This window comes from Lemur catta, chromosome 10 (genome assembly GCF_020740605.2).
Source record: "Lemur catta isolate mLemCat1 chromosome 10, mLemCat1.pri, whole genome shotgun sequence".
In the NCBI taxonomy this organism is placed as follows: domain Eukaryota; kingdom Metazoa; phylum Chordata; class Mammalia; order Primates; family Lemuridae; genus Lemur; species Lemur catta.
The window spans coordinates 25,976,686-26,003,968 of record NC_059137.1 but is presented as its reverse complement, the minus strand read 5'-3'; the positions used below and the strand labels follow the sequence as shown (position 1 = coordinate 26,003,968).

General features: G+C 40.0%; 1 protein-coding gene across 3 annotated transcripts in view; it reads left to right on the top strand.

Annotated features, from left to right (window-relative positions):
• ZNF462 (zinc finger protein 462) overlaps nt 1-25,156 on the top strand; it is a 134,698-nt gene extending 109,542 nt beyond the window's left edge. For 2 of the 3 annotated variants that reach the window (XM_045562319.1, XM_045562316.1), the window contains exons 10-13: nt 1,680-1,903; nt 14,882-15,014; nt 21,126-21,249; nt 22,370-25,156. In XM_045562319.1, coding sequence (XP_045418275.1) covers nt 1,680-1,903; nt 14,882-15,014; nt 21,126-21,249; nt 22,370-22,577 — 689 coding nt within the window. In that variant the 3' untranslated portion in view covers nt 22,578-25,156. The remainder of the gene's footprint in view (nt 1-1,679; nt 1,904-14,881; nt 15,015-21,125; nt 21,250-22,369) is intronic. The other variant, XM_045562318.1, reaches the window with a different exon arrangement.
• Nucleotides 25,157-27,283: the final 2,127 nt, after the last annotated feature.

Sequence of the window (27,283 nt, the reverse complement as noted above, 5' to 3'; positions counted from 1 at the left end):
AACCATAAAACTGAATGATTATAAGGCTGTCAAACATTTGCTATTCTAAAAACAATGTGTGGATTATGTTATAATCGTGTGTTTCTTAGCTATCTGCTATCCTTGGGTTTAAAAATATTTATATTTCTAAACAAGCGGCTGACTCGTTGTATAGGGAAAATAGCATGCATTAATGCTCCAGGGAGTATGTTGCAGACACCATCTTCCACGCTTCCTCTGCCCAGGGTTTCTCTGGATGATGAATCGCTGCATTCAAGGACTCCCAAGGCAGTGACTGCCCTGTAGTTAGAATGTTGTGGTTGAGACTAAGGCATGACGCTGGGTAGAGAAAACTCCCGAGGGGCCAAACACAGGCCAACAACAGAGGGAGAACTCTGAGTCGCATCAGCACACAAAATACTGATGCTCTGGAAACGTTGCTTCTCAGTGACTCTGGGAATAAATCATGCTTTCTTGACTTAATAATACATTGCTGTTTCTAAATAATATAAGTATATGTTGTGCGCGTCCATTTGTAAACTTTCGGAGTCTTCTGAAATCCAGACACAGCATGAAACACACGCTATATTTGATTCTTGCATAAATAGCACAGATTTTAATTTTATCCCAGTTATGGATATCTGGCGCGTGCGCCGATACTGTGGGCAGACTGGTGTGAAATTTAATTTGAGCAGTTAAACACAAGGGTGAGAGAGTGCAAAATAAACAAGCACACGCATTTCCAGCCCTACAGCATTTGGTATGTTAATGGGAAAAGCACCCAAATCCTCTGTCTCTCTTTTATTTTTTTTCCCTTCTGACAATCAGATTACAGATTGTACGAAAAGGCACAAATCCTCCAGGTCTCCTACGCGACCCCCGCCTTCCGGGAATGTTGCCTGCCGCCGTTTCATTTGTGAGGTCTTCCTAGTTGGAGTTGGAGATTGAGTGAATGAAAGTGTACAGGTTTCTTTGTTTTCAAATTTGGTAGTAGATTAGATAGTCCCTTGGTTTCGGGACAAGGGAACCGTCTCCTGGAGAACATCTTAGAAGGGGGGACAGGAATGGAATTGACAATAGTGGGAAATAACAGATTTGCAGTTAGGCAGACCTGGTTTCACATCTCAGCTTTGCCAATTACAATGTCTGTGACCTTTGGAGAGTTACTTAAAGACTGTTGCCCACTTTTACTTATTTATAAAAATGGGAGTAACTCTAGCCTCATAGAGTTGTTGGTAGAAAAGATACCCGCATATATCATAGGTGCCCAGTTAATGTCGGTTTTCTCCCCCCTTAAGAACATCTGTGAATCCAGCTGCAGTAACCCCTGCTGGGGAAGGAGGGTGTACTCATGGGTGTTGTCAGTGATCGTCGATGTTGGTAAAAACGGCAGCCACTTCATTCCTCCTCCCTGCCTTAATCACCGCCATTCAGGAATTAGCGAGCACCTTCCAGCCTGCCCCATCTCTATTTATAGGTCACTGTGGGTATTAAGTACACAAAGAGCTTTTGGGTTTAAAAACACTGACTTGTACCCGAGAAATATATTGCTCTGGGGGCTGGGAGAGGGGCAGTGTGCGTGTGTGTCAGTTCACAGACCCAGACCCACCCAGATTGACCGGGTGAGTGTCGTCTTTAGAAAGAACACCTGTTTACCATCAGTAAAAATTCCCATCTCTCCATTCGATTTGTTTCCACAGAAGAGCGAGTTGTCCCCATTGAAGTGTGCCGTTCCAAACTGTCAAAATACTTGCAGGGAGTAGTTTTCCGCTGTGATAAGTGTACCTTCACCTGCTCCAGTGACGAGAGCCTCCAGCAGCACATAGAAAAGCACAATGAACTGAAACCTTACAAATGCCAGCTCTGCTACTATGAGACCAAGCACACGGAGGAACTGGACAGCCACCTTCGGGATGAGCATAAGGTATTTGCCCAGGACTTCCTGCCTCCCGCCCCCAGCACCCCTGGGGGGATTTAATCACACCCACTGTGCACAGCACAAAGACGTGAACTAATATAATTGTGAAAGTGAGGTTTAGTTTCTTTTCTGTTATAAAAGAAATGTAAGGTCATTTTAGAAAATTATAAAACACAGATGGGGGGAAAGGCAGATCACCCCTAATTCTACCACCCCCATCCAAGAGCCGAACATTTTTGGTCTCTTCTCTAGAAACACTTTCATTTGTTTTATGTAAAATTGGGATTATACTATACATAAAATATTGTATCTTGTTGTTTTCTTTTAACTTACCCTAACAGAAGTATTTTTCTGTATTATTTGAAATGTATTCTGACAAGACTAGGCAAACTTTCTGTAAAGGGCCAGAGAGTGCATATTTTAGGTGTTGGGGACTAAAGTGTGGTCTTGGTGGTAATAGCTCACTCTGCCATTGCAGCAAGAAAGCAGCCATCTACAGTACACAAGCCAGTGGACGTGGCATGTTCCACTAAAACTTTATTTACAAAAATAGGCGATGGACTGTGGGCCCGTAGTTACCAAGCCCTGTTTCATCTGAGAGATACGCCACCGTGTTCCTCAGTCATGGGGGCTGTTTCCAATATTTTGCTAGCTACAGAGATTTTCAAAGGCATCACCATAATGTCTGAACATCAAGGATTGTAAAATAGGTGTTTTATTTGGTGAGGGGAATTGCTAAAGATCATACTAGCACAGAATGTAAAATATAAGGTTTGTGGAAAAAATTCTCTCCCAGAGGCTTGCTGCTCAGAAGGCAGAGATGATGGGACAGCGTCCTCACTCTGCACGGGGCGCATCCTGCACTGAGACAATTGTTTCTGGCTCTGTGTATTGTCCAGTGTACCGGAGAAGCCGTGATTAGTATTTGTTTAAAATCCTATCCAGATGCTTTCTAATTAGCCAGCGAGTCCAGGACATCGCCTGAGTGCTTACTTAGGGCACAGGGAGAAGGATTTTGATATTGTTTCCTTTTTCCTGGCTGTGTATGCTCATCAGGGGAAACGTGGCCTTACAAACCCAAATCCTAAAGATTTTAGTCCGAATCATCTGCATCTAAGGACTAGAGTTTTCCTGTGGGGTGTTGAGACCGAGGGCTGGGCTTTGTCACCTGTCTGCAATTTAGTGGTTTTCTGGTAACTTTTCTGCTTTGGAATGCACTCATTCCAGTGTGTCTGCTCAGAAAATGAAACCAGAGAGAAAAGCCTAAATGACCTCACTTAAAAACTTTAATATCCTTTCTTATTCAAACTTGCTGGGCGTTTCTTCCTTAAACTCAAGGGAAAATCACTCATCGATTTCAAACCAAGCTTTCTATATCGCTTCGCATGTATCTTACTTCTGTAACCACCTCAAACTTTTTCATCATAGTGTTCAAGCCTCCTGGCTGATATTTTGGGACAAAGCAATTCAGAAAGATAAATTCTTCCCCAGTTGTTGCACAGTAGCTTGTAAGTCACTGGGGAAATCCAGGGAAGGTTAGAAACCGTAAGAGATGAAGCAGAGGCTTCCTGAGTGGTGGGTTTGGGATGCTGCAGCTTTAGGATCAGGGAGATGGGTTGCTCAAGATAATAGGAGCTCAATTTGGAGCTTTGAAGCCAAAAAGACCTCGGTTTCAGTCTTGTCTCTACCAGTTACTGTACACACCTTAGCAAGTTACTTAAATTTCTGGGTCTGTTTTCTGATTTGTAAATGGGAATCTTTATACCTTTTTCAGAAGTTTTATAAGATTAAATGAAGTCGTTGTATTTCCCTCGCTTTGAAAACCATTATGTTCCTCACAATATGCGTTAGTTGAATTGTGCTCAAATATAATAATAGTTGTACCTATCATAATGGCAGTAATGTTCCCAAAGACCTAAAACATATTATAAAATCACTAATTATACATTTAGTATTTGCATTTTAGACACACTCTTTGATGTTATATTGTCACTATGCCATATTATGTTCTTTAATATTTCTCCATCTCATAGTTGACCAGCTTATTAAGTCCAATGAGCACCTAATGGAGGCTAAAGAATTGCCATTTTCAGCATGCCTAATGACTTTCATCTTTATCTCAGTTGTTAAGTTTTTGAGACGTTTATTACTGACAGCACTTTCCTTTTCCCACTTTCTATTCCTTTTTTTGCCCTAAGTGGTGAGTGCAAAATACGATTAGAATTTATGAAATAATTATCCAAACACTATGTTGTAAATAAAGTTGGCAGTGCTATTGAAACAGAATTTTTGGCTGATAGGCAGTGGCATTGTGCGCTGGCTAAAAACAATCGTTCATCAGGGGAAGGGCATGCAATAGTCTGATTTCAGCATTCACAAAAGAGGTACGGGGCATCAGCGTGCAATGTACTGAAAAGAAGTTTGCTGACAATTCAAAAACAAAATCAAAGACTATAAAACAAAAACAAATTAAAGCCATGAGAATTGGAAAGGAAGAAATATAACTGTTTTTATTCATAGACAATGTAATCTTTGCAGGTAGAAAATCCTGAGGAATGTATAAAAAAGCTACTAGAACATTAGTGAGTTTAGAAAGGTTGCAGGATATAAAATCAATATACAAAAATCGATTATATTTCTATATAATAGTAATGGACCACCTGAAAATGAAATTTTTAAAAAATCAATTTCATGTGTAATAACATCAAAAAGGATAAAAGGCTCAAGAATAAATTTAACATAAGAACTTTGAGAACTGTACACTGAAAACTACAGTGTTGCTGAGAGAAATAAAAAACTAAATTAATATAATATATATATCATGTTCATGAAGTAGAAAACTGAATATTGGTAATTCTTTCCAAATTGACATACAGATTCAACATAATCTGTACCAAAATCTCAGTAAGCTTTTCTTTGTTAGAAATTGAGGAACTGATCCTAAAATTTGCATGGAAATGCAAATAACCTAGAATAACCTAAATAGGGTGAAAAAAGAACAAAGTTGGAGGACTCACCCTTCTTGATTTCAAAACTTACTATAAATTGACATAAGGATAGATGCATAGATCAGTGGTGCAGAAGAGAAAGTGAAGAAATGGTCCATCATATATATGGTCAATTGATTTTGTGTCAAGATGATAGAGAAAGGATTTTTTTTTAACGGTGCTGGCACAATTGGATTTGCATATGCAAATTATGCCCCTTGATCCTTACATCATTCTCTACACAAAAATTTGGTCAAAAAGGATCATAAACTTAAATGTATGAGCTAAAACTATAAAACTTTTAGAAGAATAATAGAGAACCCTGTGATCTTGAGTTAGGGAAAAAACTCTTATATATGTTACAAAAATCTATGGACGTTGACAAAAAGTAGATAAAGTGGATGTCATCAAAATTAAACTTTTACTCTTGACACAATTAAGAAAATGAAAAGACAATTAAACTTTTACTCTTCAGAAGACACGATTAAGAAAATGAAAAGCAACAGACTGGAAGCAAGTATTTTCAGAGTAATTATCTAACAAAGGACTTTAACCAAAATATATAAAGAACTCTTACAACTCAATAATAAGAAGCTAAGCAACTCAGTTGAAAATGAGCAAAAGATTTGACTAGACACTTTACCAAAGAAGATATAAATGGCCCCAAAAAAAGCACATAAAAAGCTAATCAACATGATTCACCACTAGGGGCATGCAAATTAAAACAATAGTAAGATTCCACTCCTCACCCACTAAAATGACTAACATTAAGGAAGCTGATAATACCAAAGTGTTGGCAAGGATGTGGAGAAACTAGAATCTCCTACATTGCTGGTGGGAATGTAAAATGGTATAGCCACTGTAGTGCACTTTGGCAATTTGTTTATAAGGTAGACATACACTTTAACCATCTGACCTAGCAATCCTACTCTCACATAAAGTGGATGGATAAATAAAATGTGGTCTAGCCATGCAATGGAATACTACTTATCAATAGAAACGAATGAGCTACTGATACATTTAACAACATGGATGAATCTCAAAAGCATCATGTTAAGTGGACAAAAGCCAGGCACAGAAGACTACATGTCGTATGATCCTGTTTATATGAAATGTCTACAAAAGACAAACTTCTAGATACAGAAAGCAGCTCAGAGGTTGCCAGGGGCAGTTAAGAATGAGGACTGATTACAAAGGATGTAAAGGAACCTCTCAGAGTGATGAAAGTGTCCTTAAACTGGATTGTGGCAAGGGTTGCAAAAATGTGTAAATTTACTAAAAAATCATTGAACTGTTCATTTAAAAACAGATAAATTTTATGGTAAGTAAATTAAACCTCAGTACCTAAAACAGACGCAAGTCTCCCAGAACCCCACACGATAGGTCCTCAATAAATGTTAATTTCCTTCAGTCTTTTCTTATAAAGTTAATCCTGGGAACAGATAGATCAACAAGATACTCAAGATCCAGATTAATGTGTAAACTGCCAAAAATAAAATGTGGATTAGACTTAGCAATTGCTTCTAAACTGGGATTTACTCATTTTTTTTTCTTTAGTAAGACAGTGCTCATTACATTCTTCCACAAATAGCTGACTTCAGATGATTTTGTGTGGTGGAGAGAATCTATAGGAGACAGTATAACATGCTGTAGGATGTATTTTCAGTCAAAGGATATTGTTAAACAGAGGTGGACATTCAAACCTGGATTTCTGAATTCTTCCTGCAAAGGTCGTAAACTTCAGGGATGTCTCTAAAGCTGTCAGACTGGATCGTTCATAGACTGGACAGAATTCTGGTACCAGCAGGAAAGGGTCCTTGAAGTCAAACATCCCAGGCCATCTAAGAACCAAAATGTCAGTGCACTTGATTTAGGATGCTATGTTTATCCTCCAGAGCCAGAGTGCAGTGGACAAGGGATGAGAGTCAGAACCCTCATTTTATAAGTGATAAACAGAATTTCGCCCTCCTAGATCTTTATCTTTGTACCAGTGAGCAAGGAATCATTTGTAATCTCTTGGGATCTAAAATAAACAGTGCAGGCTATGAAATTTTATCTTTTCATCCTTGGACTCCTTATCTTTTTTGATCTCACTAAGTCCTCTAGAAGGTCGACTCTTCTCTTCTCTCTTTCAGTCTGTCTTTTCTCCTCCTCCTTCTCCCTTTCTTCACTCCCTCCATGTCTCTCTTCTGCCTCCAACACAATGATTTATCTATCACTCATGCCATTTATTAGCAATGCTGGTGAAAGATGAAGACAGCATTTCAAGGAAACGTGAAGTCATGAAAAAAAAAAACAACCAAATCTTGCACTTCTCACATTTAAAAAACACACATATATCTATATATGTGTATATATATATATATATATATATTTTTTTTTTTTTAAGAAAGTCTAAGTATATGCAATGCCTTGTTAGTGTTCTTTATGGTTCTTGTGTCTCTTTGCTAGCTTAAGGAAATAAAAATATATTATCTCTTACTTGGTCTGCTCATAAAATTGTCATGTTCGGTATATTAAATTCAGAAGGATAGTCTATTCAGGCAATACACACTTGCTAATTGAATTTACTTTGAAGTGTTTTTAATTTTTTATACAAATGGAGCCTCCGGAGGCTGAACTCTAAGATACTCATATCTCTTACTTTTGGCTAGTTTGGGGGAACAGCAGAACATTAAGCGCAGAAGGAATCACTAACATTTTAGTTATTCTAATAAAATTGTCCAGCTTTCTGGACTAGTGAAGTCCACAGTGGCAAAAAAATCACATAGAACATTCATTTCCAGAAAAGGAAATGAAAATAAATAAAAGAAGACTCTTCCCCAGAAAAGGTTCTTCTCAAATCATAAGATGAATTTGTCCCAAATCATAAAGCACACCTTTGGCCACTTTTTTTTTTTTTTGGAGGGTGGGGATTGTGTTTAATTTCTGAACTAAATACTATAGCTTTAACTTTACCAGCTGCCAGGATTTCTGCAAGCTGAAATTTTTCTCTAGAAGAGTATGTCATTTCATCTCTTCTTCCCCTCGTGTTAGTTTTGCTTCTTGATTTGTTAACCATCTATCTGTTTCTTTCATGTGTTTTGGAAGACAGAGAAATCAGAAGTAGATGAGCAAGAGGTGTGACCATATTTCAGAGGGATGTGCCGGGCAGAACCTTAGACAGTCTTTCTCAAGTAGACATTTGAAGATGTTCTTTATCTGCAGATTTTGAAACTATCCACTAAACTGAGGCTTCAGTAGGACTTTCCTTCTTTCTCTCCTAAGGCACATTATTTATCTCTCTTTTCTTCCAAAATCTAATATAGTACCCCACATAAAATAAAGCCTCAGGAGTTGTTTGTAAAATAAATCAGTGAATGAAATCACTTTTCCAATATGAAATTTTAAATATCCTGTCCAAATAGCAAAATGTGCTGGCATCCATCATCTGTGCCCCTCTGCATTTGGGGGCCAGGAGATTGGCAGTTGGCTCAGTTGGCCAACACCGAAGCTCTGAGACTTTCTTAGTGACAGACATCTTTCACCTGGCCTTTCTTGAGTATTTGTGTCTAGAGTTGTGCTGAGATTCTCCACATGAGTTGATTTTGTCTGGACTTTTGCTGAGTTAGGTCTGATAGAAACATGTTTTCTGATTCTGACTCCATGCTTGCAAAAGAAAGCAGATAGCCTCCTTGAATTTTGTACTACCTGCCCTTCTGGGTACTTTTTGATCCTTTATTCTTACTATTTTTATTTTGAAGAAAAAAATCTCAAAGGATGCTCCTGCTCTATCTCATCAGATTTTGCAGCAGAATATTAGTGCGTTAATATTTTCTTCTTCTTTCTTGTCCTAATATAATGATGGTGATTTTTACAAATTTTGTAAGTAATTTTGCATTTCTACAGATGATTTACATTATAGTGGGAAAAGGTTGAGCTATGGCATCTGAAGATCTGAGTCCTAATCCTGACTTTATCGTTTACTTGTTTTGTGTTCTGTTTTCTTCATCTACAAATATAGAAGAGAATGCATATATTACAGAATGGTCGTTAGGGTTAAGCGATACGTGTAAAAACTACTGGATTCATTTTTAGCACATAATAGATATCTGATAAGTATTGAAACAAAATCTTTTAGAACGTATCTAATTTTGCTCTCTCATTAACAAGCAAATTTATTTCATGGGATGCAAATCTCGTAGCAATATTGTGAATTCTTTATACGTTATGATCTCCCATGGGTTTTCATGTTACCAGTAAATTCAAATAGCATTTATTCTGTGTCAACTAGATGACTGACCTTATATTCTGCACTGTGCCTATAAAACTAAATAAGACATGGTTGCTACCATGGAAGAGTTTACAAGCAAGTAGGCAAGACAAGCATAAACCAGGAACCACAACTTAGCATGTTAAATGCTTGATAAAGGGTACCTATAAAATAAGAGGGCAGCATAGTGAAGCACAAATATGGTTTCAAGGCTCTTCTTTCATAGAACTTCAATACTGTCTAGCTGGTTTGTTTGACTGAATATCTTTTTTCCCCCAGCTTTACTGAGGTGTAATCGACAAATGAAATTATACATATTTAAGGTGATGCTTTGATATATGTGGAGAAGATTGTACACGGTTGATGAGAATGTAAATTGGTACAGCCATTAGGAAAAATAGCATGAAGGGTCCTCAAAAAATTAGAAGTAGAACTACCATATGATCCAGCAATCCCACTTTTGGGTCTGTATTTAAAGGAAACAAAATCAGTATCTCAAAGAGATACTGCACTTCCACATTCATTGCAACAGTATTCACAATAGCTAAAACACAGAAACAACATAAGTGTCCATTGATGGATGAATCAATGAAGAAAATGTGATATATATATATGTATGTATATGCCATACTTATCCATTTACATATTGTTCATGGCTGCTTCCAAGCTACTGTAGCAGTTAAGTAGTTGTAACCAGAGACTAAATGGTCCGGAAAGCCTAAAATATTTACTTAATCTAGCCCTTTAGAGGAAGTTTGCTGGCCTGTGTTTAAGTCATTCAGAAATCTTCACAACACTCCACATTCTCAGTTAGTGACTAATGGGCATTTCTGATGTCAGAGGCAGGTCAATGTTTTCCATGTTCTCTGGTGTCACTTTTTCTAGGAATAAGAAGTTCACTTTGGCTTTTCTTTTTAACTTCGACATGCACTATTAGGTCATATGAGGACCCTGACTGGTTGCCTCTTTTTGAAGTGTAAATGTGAAGTAGGAAGGGGAACCTCAAGGTTAGAAACTCTGCAAACCTTAAGTGGACTTTCTTCATTCCACTACACCCCTGCTTTGTCTCCCCCACTTGACACCTGCAGTGCAATCAGAAGAGTGTGCAGTTTCTTTCTGTCGTGAGCAAGCACGTTTATATCAGTCTTTTGCGAGACTGGGTTTGCCACCCTAGGACAGTATGAAAATGCGTGTTCAACTTGGTAATATCTGTAAATTATATAATAATGCTTCCCCTTAGAATGAGTCAAAAGTATGGAAACATATGCTAAGAACAGATCTAAACCATCTTGCTGAATGGTTAAAAACCAACAAACAGAAAGAAAAACAAAGCTGTGAAGCTTGAACATTAAGTGTGAGCGTGCAAGGGGTTTTGCATTTGCTGGTCGTAGCACCTCATCTCACATTCTTACTGGACAGCGACTTCACCAGATTCAGAGTTGGTGGCCTTCACCGGGGACTTGGGGTGAGTGGGACTTCACAAATAACTTTCACAGGAATAAGGATCTGCAAATAGCTTTATAGTCTAAATGGTTATTTATTTGAACAGTCTACCAGTCAAGAACATATATGGCTTCTTCCACCTGCAAAAGGCTTGCAATGAGCCAGGTTCGAAATCTCACACTCTTGCTCTTCGTCCCGCTGTTGTGGGCCCTTTTGGAAAACAGGGTAATAAATTACTTCGCATCTCCAGAGAAAAATGTGAATTTCCCTCAATGTGTCCTAAGCACCATCAAGAAGTTCATCAGATACTGCCCAATCTCCAGTGCCAGAAAGTAGTGTGATCATTTTGGAAGCCAACTGAGAAATATATCGGAACTTTAATAAAGTCGATAGCCTTTGATTTTGACCCTATAATTTCACACCTGGAAATTTAGGCTATAAAATTAAAATCAAGCATGAAAAGCAAGGCTTAAATATAGTAAGATTTATTATTACTGCACTTTTAGTAGATAAAAGCCAGAAATTACTCAAGGTAAATTCATAGTGAGATAGTCAAGTAAATTATAGTATATCCACGTGATGAAATACTATATGGTGATTAAAAATTATGTTTATTCAGAGAATGATGTGTATACCATGCCAGGCAAAAAAAGAAAAAAAAGAAAAAGGCAGGATAAACACTTGTATTTTATAATACGATTACAGCGATCTAAATAATCTAGGGATAGGGAACAGGAAGACCAAAATGCAATAATTCATTAACATTTATTATGTATAGATAGTTGGATTTTAAATGAGTTTTTTTTTTTCTATTTCCCAAATTTTCTTTGTGAACGTTTTACATGAAAGAAAAATATTTTAAATTAAAAGGAAAGTTTCCAAGAGTCAGGAGGTGAGAACATCATGCACTCTAATCTAGACACTGTGCTGGCCAGTGGAGGTTTAGCTGTGAGTAAGGTGGGTGCACGGAAAGTCCGTCCTCGTAGTTGGCAGTCAGATGGGGGAGAGGCAGGCTGTGCACAGTGCATGACTGAGTGGGGTGTGTTCTCAAAGGGGAGTGCAGGGCCGGGGAAGCCAAGAGCCAGATGGAACTGCAGGAGGAGTTCAGGGAAGGGTCAGGTGGGGCTGGAAAGTGGAAGAGTGAACACGTGAAGGGGACATGCTCGGGAGAGTTCATCAGACAGACGAGATGTCACATGCAGAGGCACAGAGTCCTCGAGGGCACAGCACATTCCAGGGACCTCATTCCAGGGTGGTGGAGCAAGAGGAAGCCTGGAGAAGGTGGGCCAGGATAGGATGGTAGCTGGCCATGTAAACTACAGTATGAAATTCGTATTTTATCCTCGGGGCAAGCAGAGACTGACATGAAGGGATTTACATTTTTTTAAAGATCGCTTTGACCCCACTGGAGAATGAGATACAAGAAGGGACAAGAGTGGGCGCTGGGAGACCAACGAGGGAGGGGGAGGGGGCTTGTGGTAATCCAGGTAAAAGATGATAATGGGCTCAGGAATGCAGAAAGGAGCCTTCCTTTTGTGTTAGGATTAATATTTGGATGGCTGCTTTGGGGATTTCAAATATAGTAATCACCCAACATGATAAAGAGTTTTTATTTTAAAATCTAATTACATAGCAAAAATTTTAGTTTTTCACTTTCAAATCTTTTAATTGCCTAGCAAAGATTTTAGAAATCTTCAAGATGAATAAACCCAGGGTTAGCCCGGGATGAACATCATACTGTGAAAATGTCATGTACTATTTTAAAATGGTGCAGAATTTAAAATGTTAACAGTTTTCCAGGAAAGGGATGATGGTGCTGGGAAAATGGACAAATACAGTCCTCAAAAAAAAACCCAGAAGGAGGAGAAAAAAAATAACATTTGGTTTGGTGACAGATCCCCTTCTGTCACCGCAAGTTCCATGGGAAGCAGGGGCTCCGGCGCAGACCGCAGGGCCTGGCTCGGCGAGCCCTGAGGAAGTCCTTGCTGGGAGCGAGGGAGGAGAAGGGGAAAGAAGGAGGGATGCAAAGCAACTGGACTAAAGCAGATGTTTCAGGATTCCTTTTGGCTTCCTTGGTGTCATTGCTTTTGTTTCCTGGTTACTGCACACCCCTCATGGGCCTCACACGTATTTACAGTTGCCCTGATTGCCAATGTTGGGAGGTGGGGGAGAAAGTGGCTCAGGCAAGGCTGCCTTTTATGTGCTAGTCATTTAAAAATAGTTTTCTTCAAACACATTTCGAAATTAGGCAAATTGGAACCTTGCCCACTTTTCCTGAAAAATTAGCAAGCCAGAGAACTTCTATTCAAATATTTGTCATAAATGCTATTTGGCTAAAATGTAGACTTTGTGGCCAAACATAACTTTGTAAATATGCATTCACAATGCTTGTTGTAAGCATTTCCAAGAGCCAAATCTGGAAAAGGCCCACATTCCCAGAAAGGGGAAGGGGATCACATTTGGGGGGGACTGTTTTCCTTCAGGCACCATGCTGACCTCCTTTAACCGATGAGGACGTCAAGGCCGTATGTGTCGAGTGACTCACCCAGAGTCTAGTGGCTAATGGCAAACCCTAAACTTGAACTCAGGTCTGTCTGGCTTAAAAGCTTATGTTCCCGGTACTATCCCTTTTTGCTCTTATCTCATAAAAATAAATAAATAAAAATGCTAAATCCCTAGTTAGGAAGGTGCCGCAAACAAAAATCCTTAGAGACCGTTACTGGGAATTTAGAAGGAAAGAGAGAAATTAAGATTCCAAACTTGATTTCTTCTTCCTCCTTCTGACCTTAAGTCTTATTAATTTTTAAAACTTTTTTTAATTAGCAAAATGAGAAGTTGCCTGCCCTGAACGTGTAACATGGGGATTGACGAAGACATCTTGTCCACCTTCACACTGAGTTGTTTTCCAAAACAACTGATTTCATGGATTTAATTATTATAGATACAGATCAATGTATTGTTTTTCTTGCCCGAAGTTTCCTTCCTCCTTTTAGATGCTCCCTATCTTCTACATGACATTGTTGGGACAATAGTTAACCTTTCCATAGACTGTCTGTCGGGCCTGGTACTCTGAATCTCTCTCCCATTTGTCACCGTTGATGATGATGTCCCATCTGCCAGACATGTGGAATAGGTGGTGCTCAGCAAATCTTTGTTCCAGTCTGGTCCCGGAGAATATTTTGGAATCGTGTTGTAAATTCTCTCTTTCCTCTCCTGTGCCCTCATTACAATCTACCTCCACTGTGGTAGCTATGGAAATCTGCCTTGGAATCTAATTAATGTTGTCTGTCTTCCCTCTTCAACTAAACTGTGAGCCTCTGCAAGCCAGAACCCGGTCTCATTCATTTCTGTATGCCTCCTCCCCGGGCCCCAGAGAGGGGAGCACAGTGCCTGGCACAGAGGAGTAGCCCATGGCTGTTTATTGGCTTGAGTTCTCCACCAACTTGTTATTCCTGAAAATTCTATGCATGCAACAGCAGAGGTTCTGAAACTAGATTAATGGAGAAGGTTAAATGTTGTGCTGCCATTGATCTGACAACCCAAAAGAGAAAATCTTTAAAGACTTTTAATGTAGATTTCTGTTTCCCTTGAATGATATTTTGAGGAAAGCTTGGATTCCCACATTATTCTAACCACATTTTATATAAGTAAAACATTTTTAAAGGGCTTTTTAGGGGTTAGTCATCTAGATTTTTCTCAGATAATCCCAGCCTTGATGAATAAGCTGTGGCCAGCTTCAAAAACAGTAGCACTAACAGTAGTATTATTGTCTTCCTTTTAAACTAGAGTTAAGAATCGAATAGTTGTCACCTGGTCTAAGCTGGACAGCCCACAACCCCTCAGTTGATAGGATCGTGGCAAAAGGGTTGAGGTTCTCACTGCTGGTGGCCAGGATGGCTGCAGAGCCTGTTCTATTCCAAAAGTATTTGAAACTTGGACGGTTTATGAAAGATGCACCTTTGAATTCAACTCAAAAAATGCTTACTAGACTACTCTACACGCTAGCTAGGCTTTAGGATGCTTTTTGCTCCCTGTTTACCGTAGGTCATGTTTCGTACCAAGTTTGGTAAGGAAGGCCCAGTGTTGGCAGTTCAGTGAGAATAGTGGAAGGTAGAAGCAAAGGGCAGATTCGTCTCTCAAAGAGTCAAAATCAAGAAAAAGATCTCTTAGGTCCCTGGGTTGTTTGGTCCTGGTTCCAAAACCATAGTCGTGGGAAAATGATGTTGGAAAGGTGTCCGCATCAGGGAGAACCCTACTTAGCCTGCGGTTCATTATTCCATCATTTGTTTGGGCCTTTTTCAGGTAAGCCGTAACTTCGAGCTGGTTGGACGGGTGAACTTGGATCAGCTGGAACAGATGAAGGAAAAGATGGAGAGCTCCAGCAGCGATGACGAGGACAAGGACGAAGAAATGAACAGCAAGGCCGAAGACAGAGGTTAGTCTCCCCCTGCCCTTTAGTCCCAGCTAGCGTCCGGCACATCCACAGTGAGACAGAGGGGAGGCAGGAGGTGGTTGTAGGAGTGACAGAAATGATCCTTCTTAGTTAAGTAGCAGAACAGACTGGCTTAAAAAACACATTAGGGGCTGTGTCTCTGTAAACTATGACCAGCTATTGAAACGCCAAGGAAAACAGACATTTTCTCCCTAATTATAGCTATATGTTTGTTGAAAAATATATGGCAGTGATTTGCTTTTCATAAGGGAAACTGGTATCTCGGGAATCTTCAGAATAAGGACAGGTGGATAGCAAGATGGATGACACTGTAGAGCTATCGCGGGATGAGAATGAACTTCCAGTTGAATGCTTATTTAAAATAGCTGCTGCGGGGACGCACACCCCCGAGCTGTCAGGGAGGCTGCAAAGAACGTGAGCCCCCTCGCAATGTTCCTCTTCTTGGCCCTTCTCTTAATCCCCTCTGTGCTCTGTTTTTGCTTTGTAAAGAGGGGAGAAAGAGAGACCACCTCTGTCGTTCAACCATGTAGTTACAGAATACACTGGGGAAGGATGCATGGGACTTTTGCACTCTTTTTCCAGCTTCCTGCAAGTCTAATTATTTCAAAATAAAAAGGTTTTCAAAAGTATATCTAGTTGTAGATATACATTTATGTGATCTAGAGTTGGTTGTCTATATTGTTCAACATAGAATATTGTGGAAATCTCTAGACTGTGCAGATAAGAATATCAGTTGGGATATGTTACTTTAGTTATTGCAGATTTATCTGCAATAAACCTGAGAAATAAGCACTGTTGATATCATCCCAGTGATGAGAAGAATAGTATTGGTTGCTGTTATTGGGCATCATTCTGTGCCAGGCTCAGTGTTGGTGGTTTTTATATAACCTTTTTTCTCTAATCTCACGTGATGTAGAGGGCTCTGCGGTTAGCCTGCCTGAATTGAGCTCCCAGCACCATTACTTATTATCTATATGCCTTTAGGTAAATTATTTTATCTCCTTGTACATTGGTAATCTGTAAAATAATAATAACAGTAATGATGATAGTGATGATAATATCATCACCTGCCTCCTAAGGTTGTTGTAAAGATTTTTTTTAACTTTAAAACTTCAGATTTTGGACTTTTTTAAAAATTTGCTTTTATTTAAATATTATTTTTTAATTGACAAATAAAAATTGCATGTATTTATGGCATACAACATGATGTTTTAGAATACGTATACATTGTAGAAGGGCTAAATCAAGTTAACTAATGTATGTGTTACCTCACATACTTGCTTTTTTTGTGTGTGTGGTGAGAACACTTAAATCTATCCAGCCATTTTCAAGCCTAGAACACGTGATTAACCATAGTCACCGTGTTGCACAATAGATCCCTTGAGTTTATTCTTCACGTCTAACTGAAATTTTGTGTCCTTTGATCAACATCTCCCCAGTTTCTCCACCCGCAGCCCCTGGGAGCCACCATACCACAATCTGCTTCTATGAGTGTCACTTTTTTAGATTCCACATAGACACGAAATCATGCAGCATTCGTCTTTCTGTGCCTGGCTTATTTCACTTAACATAGTGTCCTCCAGGTTCATCCGTGTTATCACAAATGACAGGATTTCCTTTTTTTAAGGCCGACTAGTATTCCATTATGTGTATATGCCACTTTTTCTTTATCCTTTCATTCACTGATGGACACTTAGGCTGATTCCCTATCTTGGCTATTCTGAATAATCATGCAATGAATATGAGAGTGCAAATATCTTTTTGATATGCTGATTTCATTTTCTTTGGTTATACCCAGAAGTGGGATTGCTGAATCATACAGTAGTTACATTTTTAATTTTTTGAGGAATCTCTATACTGTTTTCCATAATGGCTATACTAATTTACATTATTACCAACAGTGTGCAAGAATTCTCTTTTCTCCACGTTTCTCTCCAACACTTGTTATCTTCCCTGTTTTTGATAACAGCTATTCTAACAGGTGTGAAGTGATATCTCATTGTGGTTTTCATTTGCATTTCCCTGATGATTAGCAGTTGAGGATTTTTTTCCATATACCTGTTGTACATTTGTATGTCTTCTTTTGAGAAATATCTGTTCAAATCCTTTGCCCATTTTTTAATTGAGTTATTTGTTTGCTTACTATCGACTTGAGTTCCTTATGTATTTTGGATATTAACTCTTCATCAGATATATGGTTTGCAAATGTTTTCTCCCATTCTTTAGGTTGTCTCTTCACTTTGTTGATTATTTCCTTAGCTATGCAGAAGCTTTTTAGTTTGATGTAATTCTATTGGTCTATTTTTCTTTCTGTTGCCTGTGCTTTTTGGTTCATATCGTAAATATTATTGCCCAGACCAATGTCATAGAGCTTTTCTCATATGTTTTCTTCTAGCATTTTTATAGTTTTGGGTCTTATATTTAAGTCTTTAATCCATTTTAATTTTTGCATCTGATAAAAGATAAGGATCTAATTTCATTCTTCTGCATGTGGATATCCAATTGTCCCCAACAATTTTATTGAAGAGATTATCCTTTCCCCATTGTGTGTTCTTGGCAACTTTGTTGAAAATCAGTTGACTATAAGTGTGTGGATTTATTTCTGGGCTTTCTATTCGGTTCCATTGGTCTATGTGTCTGTTTTTATGCCAATGCCATGCTGTTTTGATTACTGTAGCTTTGTAGAAGATTTTAAAATCAGGTAGTATAATGCCTCCAACTTTGTTGTATTTGCTCAAGATTGCTTTGGCTCTCCAGGGTGTGGTTCCATAGGTGGTTGTAAAAATTAAACAAGAGATCTTAGCCCAGTTCCTGGAATGTAATAATCACCTAATAAATAGTAACCTTGCAATGCAGGTGGTATTATTGTCATTTTATAAATGAGAAAATAAAAATCCAGGATATTTAATAGCCTTTCCAAAGTGGGTAAAAAAAAAAGAAAACTCACTAGAAGTTGAATTTAGGTCTTCTGGCTCTGAGGCAAGACCTCTTATATTGCATTCTGCTTTCCCAATGCCGTGGGCAGTGGAATGTTCTTCACTGAAGGGAACCTGGCTCTGAAATCTGTGAATTCAGTGGCCCTGGGCGCTTTGTTCTGAGGTGCACTTTTGCAGAATATCTTGTTTTTCCTTCTTGGTCAGTCTATAATCCTCAGAAAGCCTGTTAGTGGGCTGTTCCCCTCCAAGGTGTTCCCTGTTCCTTTTCCCAACCTGCCCGTACCCCTCCACCATGAGGCCAGGGAGGAGACCATGGGCTTGCAAAGTGGGGTCCAGTTTGGCCTTTGAACCCCCAACCAAGACAGACAGCGGCGGCTGACAGTCAAGGTGTGCTAGCCTGTCACCTGCCCCCCAACCCCCTCCTGCGGTCAGCCTGAAAACTACGTAGACAAATAAAATACCCTCCCCATATAGGCTGATTGTTCTTGAAAAGTCGTTACTTTTATTAGTAGGGGCTCTATTAAGCCATTTCTGACAAGGATCAGCTCTGCAATCTGAGAGACATGTTTTTTTTTTTTCTTTTTCCTTTTTCTTTTAAAAAAAAATTTCACAAATATGTTCTTCACAATGAATTCTTAACATCTGTGCCCTGTTACCAGAGTTCTCTGGGACAAGCTGCTTTTGACAGAAAGGCTCCTTTTTCTTCCTGATGCTCTGTGGCCTTGCTATTTCTGTTCAAGAAATAAATTATTCCTCATTGGATATTATTATGACTTTCTGGTCTCTAAAGCTGAGCACGTGTGATTTTAATGGTTATAAGCATTACAAAGGCAAACACTCCTTTAGTTTTCCCCTCCCCTGTGACTCCGTAAAAAATAAAAAAATAGAATTTAAGAAAAGGCAGCTGAGATGTGTGTGGGATACCAGGGAGGTTTTCCCCGCCCGCCCACCGTGGCCACCCCCTTCTCAAGTGGCACTGGGGCCTCAGACCAGGTTGGTTTGGCTGGAAAGAACTTCATGGTCTCCGCTTCTCACTGGAAAGTGGAGCATCCACATTCATGAGCCTTAACCATATGGGAAAAAAAAAAGTCCTCAGGGTAGAGAAGCACGGATTCCTCCCAGAGGGTGGGGGATTTACATGAGTGACTTCCAGTAATGTTAATGGGAATTACAAAGCCTAAACCTTCCCTTCCCCCTCACCCATCCTTGAAAGAACAGCCTTCTTTGTCCCATCCCCTTTGAATAGACCTAGAATCAATTTTCCACCATCTAGGTATAGTCTTGCCAAGAAGAAGAAGCACACACAATAGCCCCAGGGTGTGTTGCCAGACATCCTGCCTTCCAGGAGCAGAGGGCGGGAGGTGGCTTTAGCGCAGGGCTCAGGCTGCTGGAGAGCTGTTTGAAGTGTGGCAGGTGATGAGTGGCCTCCTCCTTTGAGGATGGAACTTAGCATGTGCCATTGGAAAGAATAGATGACTGGTTTCATGTTTCCTAAGGGTAAAGGAGCAAGTGTACCAGGAACATTCCCTTTGTTGGCAACTTAGACCTTTATCAGACACCCTTCGTTTAGGGGGGCTCACGGCCTTGTAGCTACCCCATTTCCAACCTCCGTTCCAAGTGTGAGAGCTGGAGAGCGGGCTGAATACGACACGCTGCAGGTCCTGCCTAGGAAGATCGAAGGGAATTAGAAAGAGAAGAAACCAGGCATGAAGAAATCAAAATTAACCCAGGCAGAATCCTCCCCACCCCCCCTCATTATGCAGTTGGGGAGGAGTCAGGAAGGCATTCTGTTGATTTCTTGCCCAAGATAATCCCTGCTAAGGAATTAATGCGCGGAGCAGATGGTGCTGTCTCATTTCCAATGAAAAGAATCAAGGAAGATAGTCTGTGCAATTATTTTTAATGGCTTGTGTGGTGATCTTCTTAATTTGTGAGAAAATGTTTCATCTTTTGTTAAAACTGGCCCCGTTCACATAGCTTTTTGTGCTGAAGATGAAGGCATCACAGGGCGCCCCCGACCCTGGTAACGTCGTCTTGAGGATCCTATTAGATGGGGCATTTCGACCAGGAGACAGCTTCCTGTAACCTCTCGTACGCGGGGGCCAGAGTGATCAGATATGTGCTGGTGATCGGCATTTCCCTCTGCACTGCTCTTGCTTTGCGACGCGGCTGCAGGCCGGGCTAGATCCTGCTGTTAGTGACCCACGGGAAGACTTGGCCCTCTGTGGTATAATGAAAGACACACGGGCTTGGGACTCAGGACAGCACAAAAGCCACACAAGCTCTTGTCTTTGAGTTTGCCAGGAGATGTGGCCTGAAAACAATGAGGCAGCCAATCCACATTTATCAGACCTCTACCACGTGCACAACCCCCGAGGAGGAAACAAAACAACTAAGTCAATATTTGATGTTTCCTACAGACCCTTCCAGAAACGTCTGTCTGTCCCCACATTCATGAATGCCACCGACCGAAGAGTAGCTGCCAGGCAGCTGGCCACGGTCCCTCAATAGTGTGTGCTTTTACACACCGGCCCCCGGCTGCCCACATTCGTGGTCGTGCGAGGTTCCTCACTGGTACATCTTATTCAGTGCTCGTGACCACCCTGTGAGGACGACTGTGACACCCATATGGGTGACCACAAGTCGTGAGCCCTCAGCCTTCCTTGGAACAAGTAGAAACCCCGAGGTGTACAACACGTAACCTGGTCTGGTGCTTTCCCGTGGCCTGTGTTCTTTTTAGTGAACAAAGATTAACCTGTGTCAACAGAAAATGAATAGATGCTAAACTGTGAGTCACTGATAGTGTCACAGAAGGGAGAGAAATTCAATAGGAAACAAAAATGCTCAGATGCCTTGGGAGTGGGCAGAAGGGGCTCTTCAAGCAAGAAAGGCCCAGATAATTTGTGAGGGGCATGTCGGGGGGGATGAGGAGAGATGGGGAGGCCGGGGCCTCAGCACCAGGAACAGTTCTTGAGAGCTATTCAAGAAATGCCCTCAGGGGAAAACCTGAGACACAGTGAGGAATCTGGAAATTGCTTTCGACCTCTGCGTGGCTTTACAAGTGAAGGTGGGAGAGACAGTTTCCTAATGAATGTTGACTGATCCATTCTGCCGATTCCCACAACACACAGGTAACATGTCTGCTTCCTCTTCGCAGAGCTGATGAGATTTTCTGATCGTGGGGCTGCTGTTAACGCCGAGAAGCGTTTTCCATGTGAATTTTGTGGACGGGCATTTTCACAGGGCTCCGAGTGGGAGAGACACGTGCTGAGACACGGCATGTAAGTTGGGCTGTCCCCAGAAGGCCTTTGCCCAGAGGGAGCGGGCGGGAATGAGATTGGGGGTTTTTTTTTTGTTCCCCCCGAGAGCACGCAGACCCCTTCTGGGCCAGGGGAGGAGAGATAATTGTGAGGAACCAAGTTTCTCCTTTTCTGTTGTTTTTTTAAAATGGTCACCCAGCCACAAGTCAGATGAGGAAAAGTCATCTTTATGAATGACAAATCCCACCGGAGCCCACTTGCGGAAGTATAGTGTTTTCCCCAGCCAACGTCCCTTTAGTTTTCATTAGCGTGACATTCTATGATAGAACCTGAATCGGGGCTAAAAGATCTGACCTCTGTTCCTGCCTCTGTGACTGACCGTTCCCTGAGTGGCCTTGAACACTCCCATGCCCTGCCTCGGGGACAGAGCCAGCTTCTGCCTGCCTCCCAGGTAGGTGAGAGCACACCTGTAAAGCACTTATAAGATCCTTAAACGTAAAATCGTCCCCTCCACAAATCACCCTCAGTCCACCAGACACGGAAAGAACCTAGGATTGGTTCTTTTAGGAGAAAATGCCCCCAAAACCTCAAGCGTGTAGACCTCAGAGAATATAACTAAGCTTCCCAAGACATGGGTTCTATCTTCAGGTTTTTGCTTTTTGTTTGTTTCCATGATTTGTTTCTGGACCTTTCCAATAAATGTTGAGTACCTGAGTTGCTCTTTTAGTCTTAATAAACATAGCCAATCTCCAAGCTTCTGAGTTCAGCTTGGAGTCTGGGCGTGACAGTTCTTGCTATTACCACTTAGGACCCATTAAAAGAGGTGTCATAAAACTATTATGTTAATCTAGAAACAAAACATGGCATAATCAAAACACAGTAAATAATAGATATTTTTGTAGGTTCAAATCTTTAAAAAGTTACAGAAATACATAACCTAAGCATAACATACAGGAAGGATAAATCACTCACAATTTCTTTATACATCCATGGCATTTGTTTAAAGGAAACCCCAAGGCATTTTTAGGATCAGGGAAATAAAAGGACATTTCAAGGGGGTTTGTTTGTTTGTTTGTTTAATTAGAAAAAAATGTTTACTGTACTCAACTGTGTCTTCCATAAATGCTTTTCCCCCCTGCAGGGCATTGAATGACACCAAGCAGGTGAGCAGAGAAGAAATCCACCCGAAGGAGATTGTGGAGGACGTTGTTAAGATGCCCTCCCTAGAGGAAAAGGAAGTCAGTGAGGCCATTGGGATGGACTTTTCCTTAAAGAATGAAGCAGTAGCCATCTGTGTAGTAGCTACCGACAAATCTCTCCTAGAGAATGCAGAGGCCAAAAAAGAATAAGCGTTTGGTGAAAATCTTAATCAAACCTTACTTGAACCGTGATGAAAAAGTGGGAGGGCCGGCTTGGGCTGAGAAGGGAGGGACAGAAAAGAGAAGACAGAACAAAGCTGCTTTTTAGGACTGAACAATCTATTTTCAAAGCACTGGTACCTGTGTGAGTGAGTATGTAAATTAAAATTATTTAAACGGTTGGAATATGTGGCTCCTTTTCCATCACTACATCTTTTCTTCCGGATCTTCATCGTGGAAGTTTCATTTGTTGCGGAATATGGAAGCACCTCCCAAGGGCACGGTGGTGGTCTTGGACAGTATGTGGAAACAGAAGCTCCGTGACAGTAGAAGACTTCTCGTAGGGGAACAACTTTTTGACGCGCAACTTTCAGTGCGTTTTTCTAGTTTTAATACCTTAAGCTTTTTCAAGACCTAACTGCAGCCGCTTTGGGAAAAAAAAAAAAAAAACACAAAAAACAAAAACAGAAAACAAACTGCTTTGCATAAAACAGTCACCTGTTTCCTAGTACCTCAAACCTAACCAAGGGAATTCTCTGCATTTGTCAGTACTACCTGTCGTCATTGTGGTTAAATGTAGAGAGAACTGCTGGGCAAGATGGTGAATGGAGAAAAAAAAAAAAGAGTTTTAAAGAAAGGAACACAAATTGTGCTTAAAATCCCCACGTGGGTTTTATTTCTTAAAATACTGTGATTTTTTTAATTATTTTAGTAAAAAACAAAACAAAAAAAAGAAACAGACTTTAATTATTAGATAACTGTTTGTGAATTGTCATCCTTTATTCCAGGTAAGCTGTTTATTAGTGTTCAACTATAATTTAGAATTTGGTAGATCCATGTGAGCTAATTTTAAGGTGATCGTGGAGTTTTGTTTGCCACATGTTTATTTTCTATCAATTTGAGTGTTACAAACACAGCACAATTCGGTTTTTCATATAAATTGGTTTTTTGTGTGTGTGTTGTTATTGTCATTTTAATTTGGGGGTGAGGGAGATTTAGTTTTTTTTGTGAATAGGAATGTTTTTATTTTAAACATGGAAATAACAAAGAAGTTAACTTTTTTTTTTTTATTTAACTAAAGAACCAAACTTTCTGCACAGCTATGCAGCTTGTGGGCCAGACGAGGAGGTCCTCTTCACCCTTTTGTTGCCTGTCAAATTCACACATTATCTGTCTCACACAAATAATTTCTGTTAGGATGGGCTGGCTTTTGTGTGTGATTTTAAAATCTGTGTTTTGTTTCTGTTGGCATTGTATTTTGTGGGGGTATGTCATTATTTTGGGGGACATGGGGATGTACTAGAATCCCATCCCTTTGGTGAGTGTGGACAAGAAATAATGTATATCCTACAAGGAGCCTGGAGAACTACTTTTTTTTTTTTTTTTGTATCTAGCTGCCAGCTGCTCTGTCCCCATATCAGCTTTTTCAGGAGGGAGCAGCTTAGACTAAATCTAAGCCTACATTTATAACATGTTCTGATTGTGAACAAACGGTTTCGTTCCAAAAAGTAGAAAAGAACTTTTCTTAAAGCCTAGGTTTTAGAAGCCTGTGTGTGTGAGCGCTTGGATGTGTGTGTGTGTGTGTGTGCGCGCGCACGCGTGCATGTGTGCATGTGTGAGTCCTTTGGTTTTCATGTTTTGGTTTTTTTTACTTGGAAGGGTTGCGGGAGGGCGGGAGGGAAGAAAGGGAAGGGGAATTGCTGAGATGACAGTGTCCCACACAGCTTCAAATAAAATCCATGGAAAGATGTTGCATTTGTGGAATAAGTGCTTACTTGAAAAGCATGTTCTTCTTTTATTTTCTTACTGTTAAGAATTTTTATTTGTAGGATGTTTGTTTTAATTTAATTTTTTTTTTTAGGGATGGGGGCCATCATGTGGAAACCAGAAAATGGGGAAAGTATGAACTATCCAGACAAAGATTCATTTTGTGTCTATATTTGTTTTTAATTGGCCTCATTTCAATTGTATTAAACAGTTCCATACCTGGATTGGGTGTTTGTAATGGTTACCAAAAAATAAACAAAAAAGAAAAAAAGAAAAAAAAAAAAAGAAAGAAAAAGGAAAAAAAAAAGAAAATAATTGTGACATGCTTTTATCACTACTTTATTTTTCAAATAACATGTAAATATTGTAATCCATTGGATTTTGTTTTGCTAACCTGTTAATAAAAATATGGGACCATTATCCTTTTAACAAGGCTAAAATGTCATTTTTTTTTTCTTTTTCAAACATATACCTGATATTTTGTGGCCGCACATTTTGGATGCATTATTATAATTCTGTTGACTGTAATGACATAGAATTTACAACATTTTTTGTTGTTGTTTAATTTATACAGAGGACATTTTTTTTCAGAGCTTGAGAGAAGAAAATAAATAGCAAAATGATAACCTATTGACTCCAATAATCAGTGTTTCCCAATACTTGATAAAAGATAGGGAGATCCTGAGTCCTTGAAGCCAATGGTCTAAAAACAAAAACAAACAAAACCACAAGTAGGTTATTCAAGTTGTTTGCAACATACATTTTGTAATGAAATGTGAGAAATTAATAAAGAATTTTTTTCACATGTGTCTATGTGCATCTGTTGTAAATCATTTACAGATATGACTACAGATACGAAATCTAAAAATAATTTAGCACTACTTTTCGGTGCAGGTACACAAGAGATATTTCAAGCCATTGAATTTACACAGGTATGCAAAGCAAAGGTAAAATTAAGGTGAGGTGTGAGTTGGGATTTTTAAATGTTAATATTTCTGCATCAGGTATTCATCACCACCTGGGGGAGTTTTATGGAGGAATGTTTTCCATTGAAAATGTGAATTAAAGTGATGTATAAAGCTTCAGAAGGAGGAAGTACCAGTGATTAAACATCATCTGGGGACCCTGATCCATGTGCATTTCACAGTGTTGTCACGCTTGCCTCATGAAGGCCTACACCACGCCATCTTACCGTGCATCCTGCACCAACAGTTATTCCTGTTCAAAGATTCTTTGAGCTATCCTGTGATAAATCAAAGGAAAAATTAATAGTCATGAAACCTAGAAGAAAAGTAAATTAAGATCAATAGCATTCATTGTTAAATTTAGAGCTGACTTACACTATCTATCTGTTCCAGTGTTAGGACAGGAAAGGCTCATGGATAATTTGTTCAGAGTTCATTCTAAAAGCTTGGTTCTCACTCATCCTCGTCCTCTTCACCAAAGAAGGGTTGTTTAGAGATTTATAAGAGTGTATACAACACAAAGGAAACAGTTAGATACATTGGGAGCCAAAGGGAAAATGAACCTTGAGCAGCAAAATGATAACAGTAGAGAGTTGACAAAAACGCATTCCATGAGGCCATGCATAAGCCACTTGTTTGGCTCTGAGCTTACCTGATGGGCAAGGCCAAAAAAAGAAAAAAAGGATCAATCAGTAAGAATTGCATTCTTAGTAATGTCTTATTATCAAATAGGAGACACTCAACCTTGTCTAGGATTACAGGTTGAGAAGTTTCTCCTGTGTTTTTTATAAAGGAGAGAACGTAACTTAATGGACTTCTCCACTGGAAAACATTGCTTTTCTCTCATGGCCTCCATCAAATATTTTATGAACAATGTTTTTATTGAATTCATGGCTAATCCATACTCTCACTGTGTTTTATGTACAAAATGGAACGTATTGATATATTAGTTATGGTAGGTAACGACAAATCCTGAAATGCCTGGCTTAGCACAGTAGAGGTTTGGTTGTTACACCAGTTGCCAGTGGGAGTCTGTGGGGTCCCCCTCACCTGGTGACTCGGGAGTCCATGCTCCTCCAGCTGATGAGGCTGCCATTGCAGCACATGAGTCTCAGGGGCCATTGCTGAGAGCTTGGAGTGTTCTACCCACTTAACTGCCTCATCCCAGAAGTAGCAAATATCACTTTCAGCCTCACTTGATGGGCTAGACCTGGTCACACAGCTACACCTACCCACGAGGGGGCTGGGAAGTATGTGGTCTAGTCTACCCATGTGCCCAGGAAGAACACGTGAGCTAGCAGCCTCTACCACAATCAGGAACTGAAAAAGTGCTCCTTTGGAAACAGTAAGGGAGGTAGAAAATCTCTGTTCTTGGAAACAGAGGCTGCTGGTGCCATTACCCATGCATTTAACCAATATTTTTGAGCAAATATTTGGTGCTAGCCACTGGATAGCAACAAACAGGACAGACAGGGGAGGTGTCTTCTGACAGCTCATGAACAGTGAGGATGCAACATTTGGAGAAGTGACTACCACTGAAGATAGTTGGGGCTTGCTGGGCCCCTTGGCTTCCTGCTGTGAGGCCTTCAGTGCCCCTCTGCACTGATGCTGGCAACCCTGGGGAAGCATGGTCTTCACGGTATATGTGTTTTCTCTGTCCATCCAAAAAACCACATATGATTTAAGGAGGCAGACAAGAAATAAGTCACTCACACACATTGATGAGTCTTTTAGCCCTAAGCTTAACAAAAATTACTATAGGGTATGTCCTTCCCTCGTAGCTATCCTTATTTGTCCACTATTTGCCCACCATTATAGCATAGCTCTTGGAGGAATAAGCTTAGCAAACCAAAAGCATCTCTCACTTCCTTTTGCTTGTTGTGCCAAAGGGTGGAGCTTTAAGGATTGGAGAAGCATTTGCCTTCAGAAAAGTATGTGTGACATTATTAAAGTAATGTGACAATA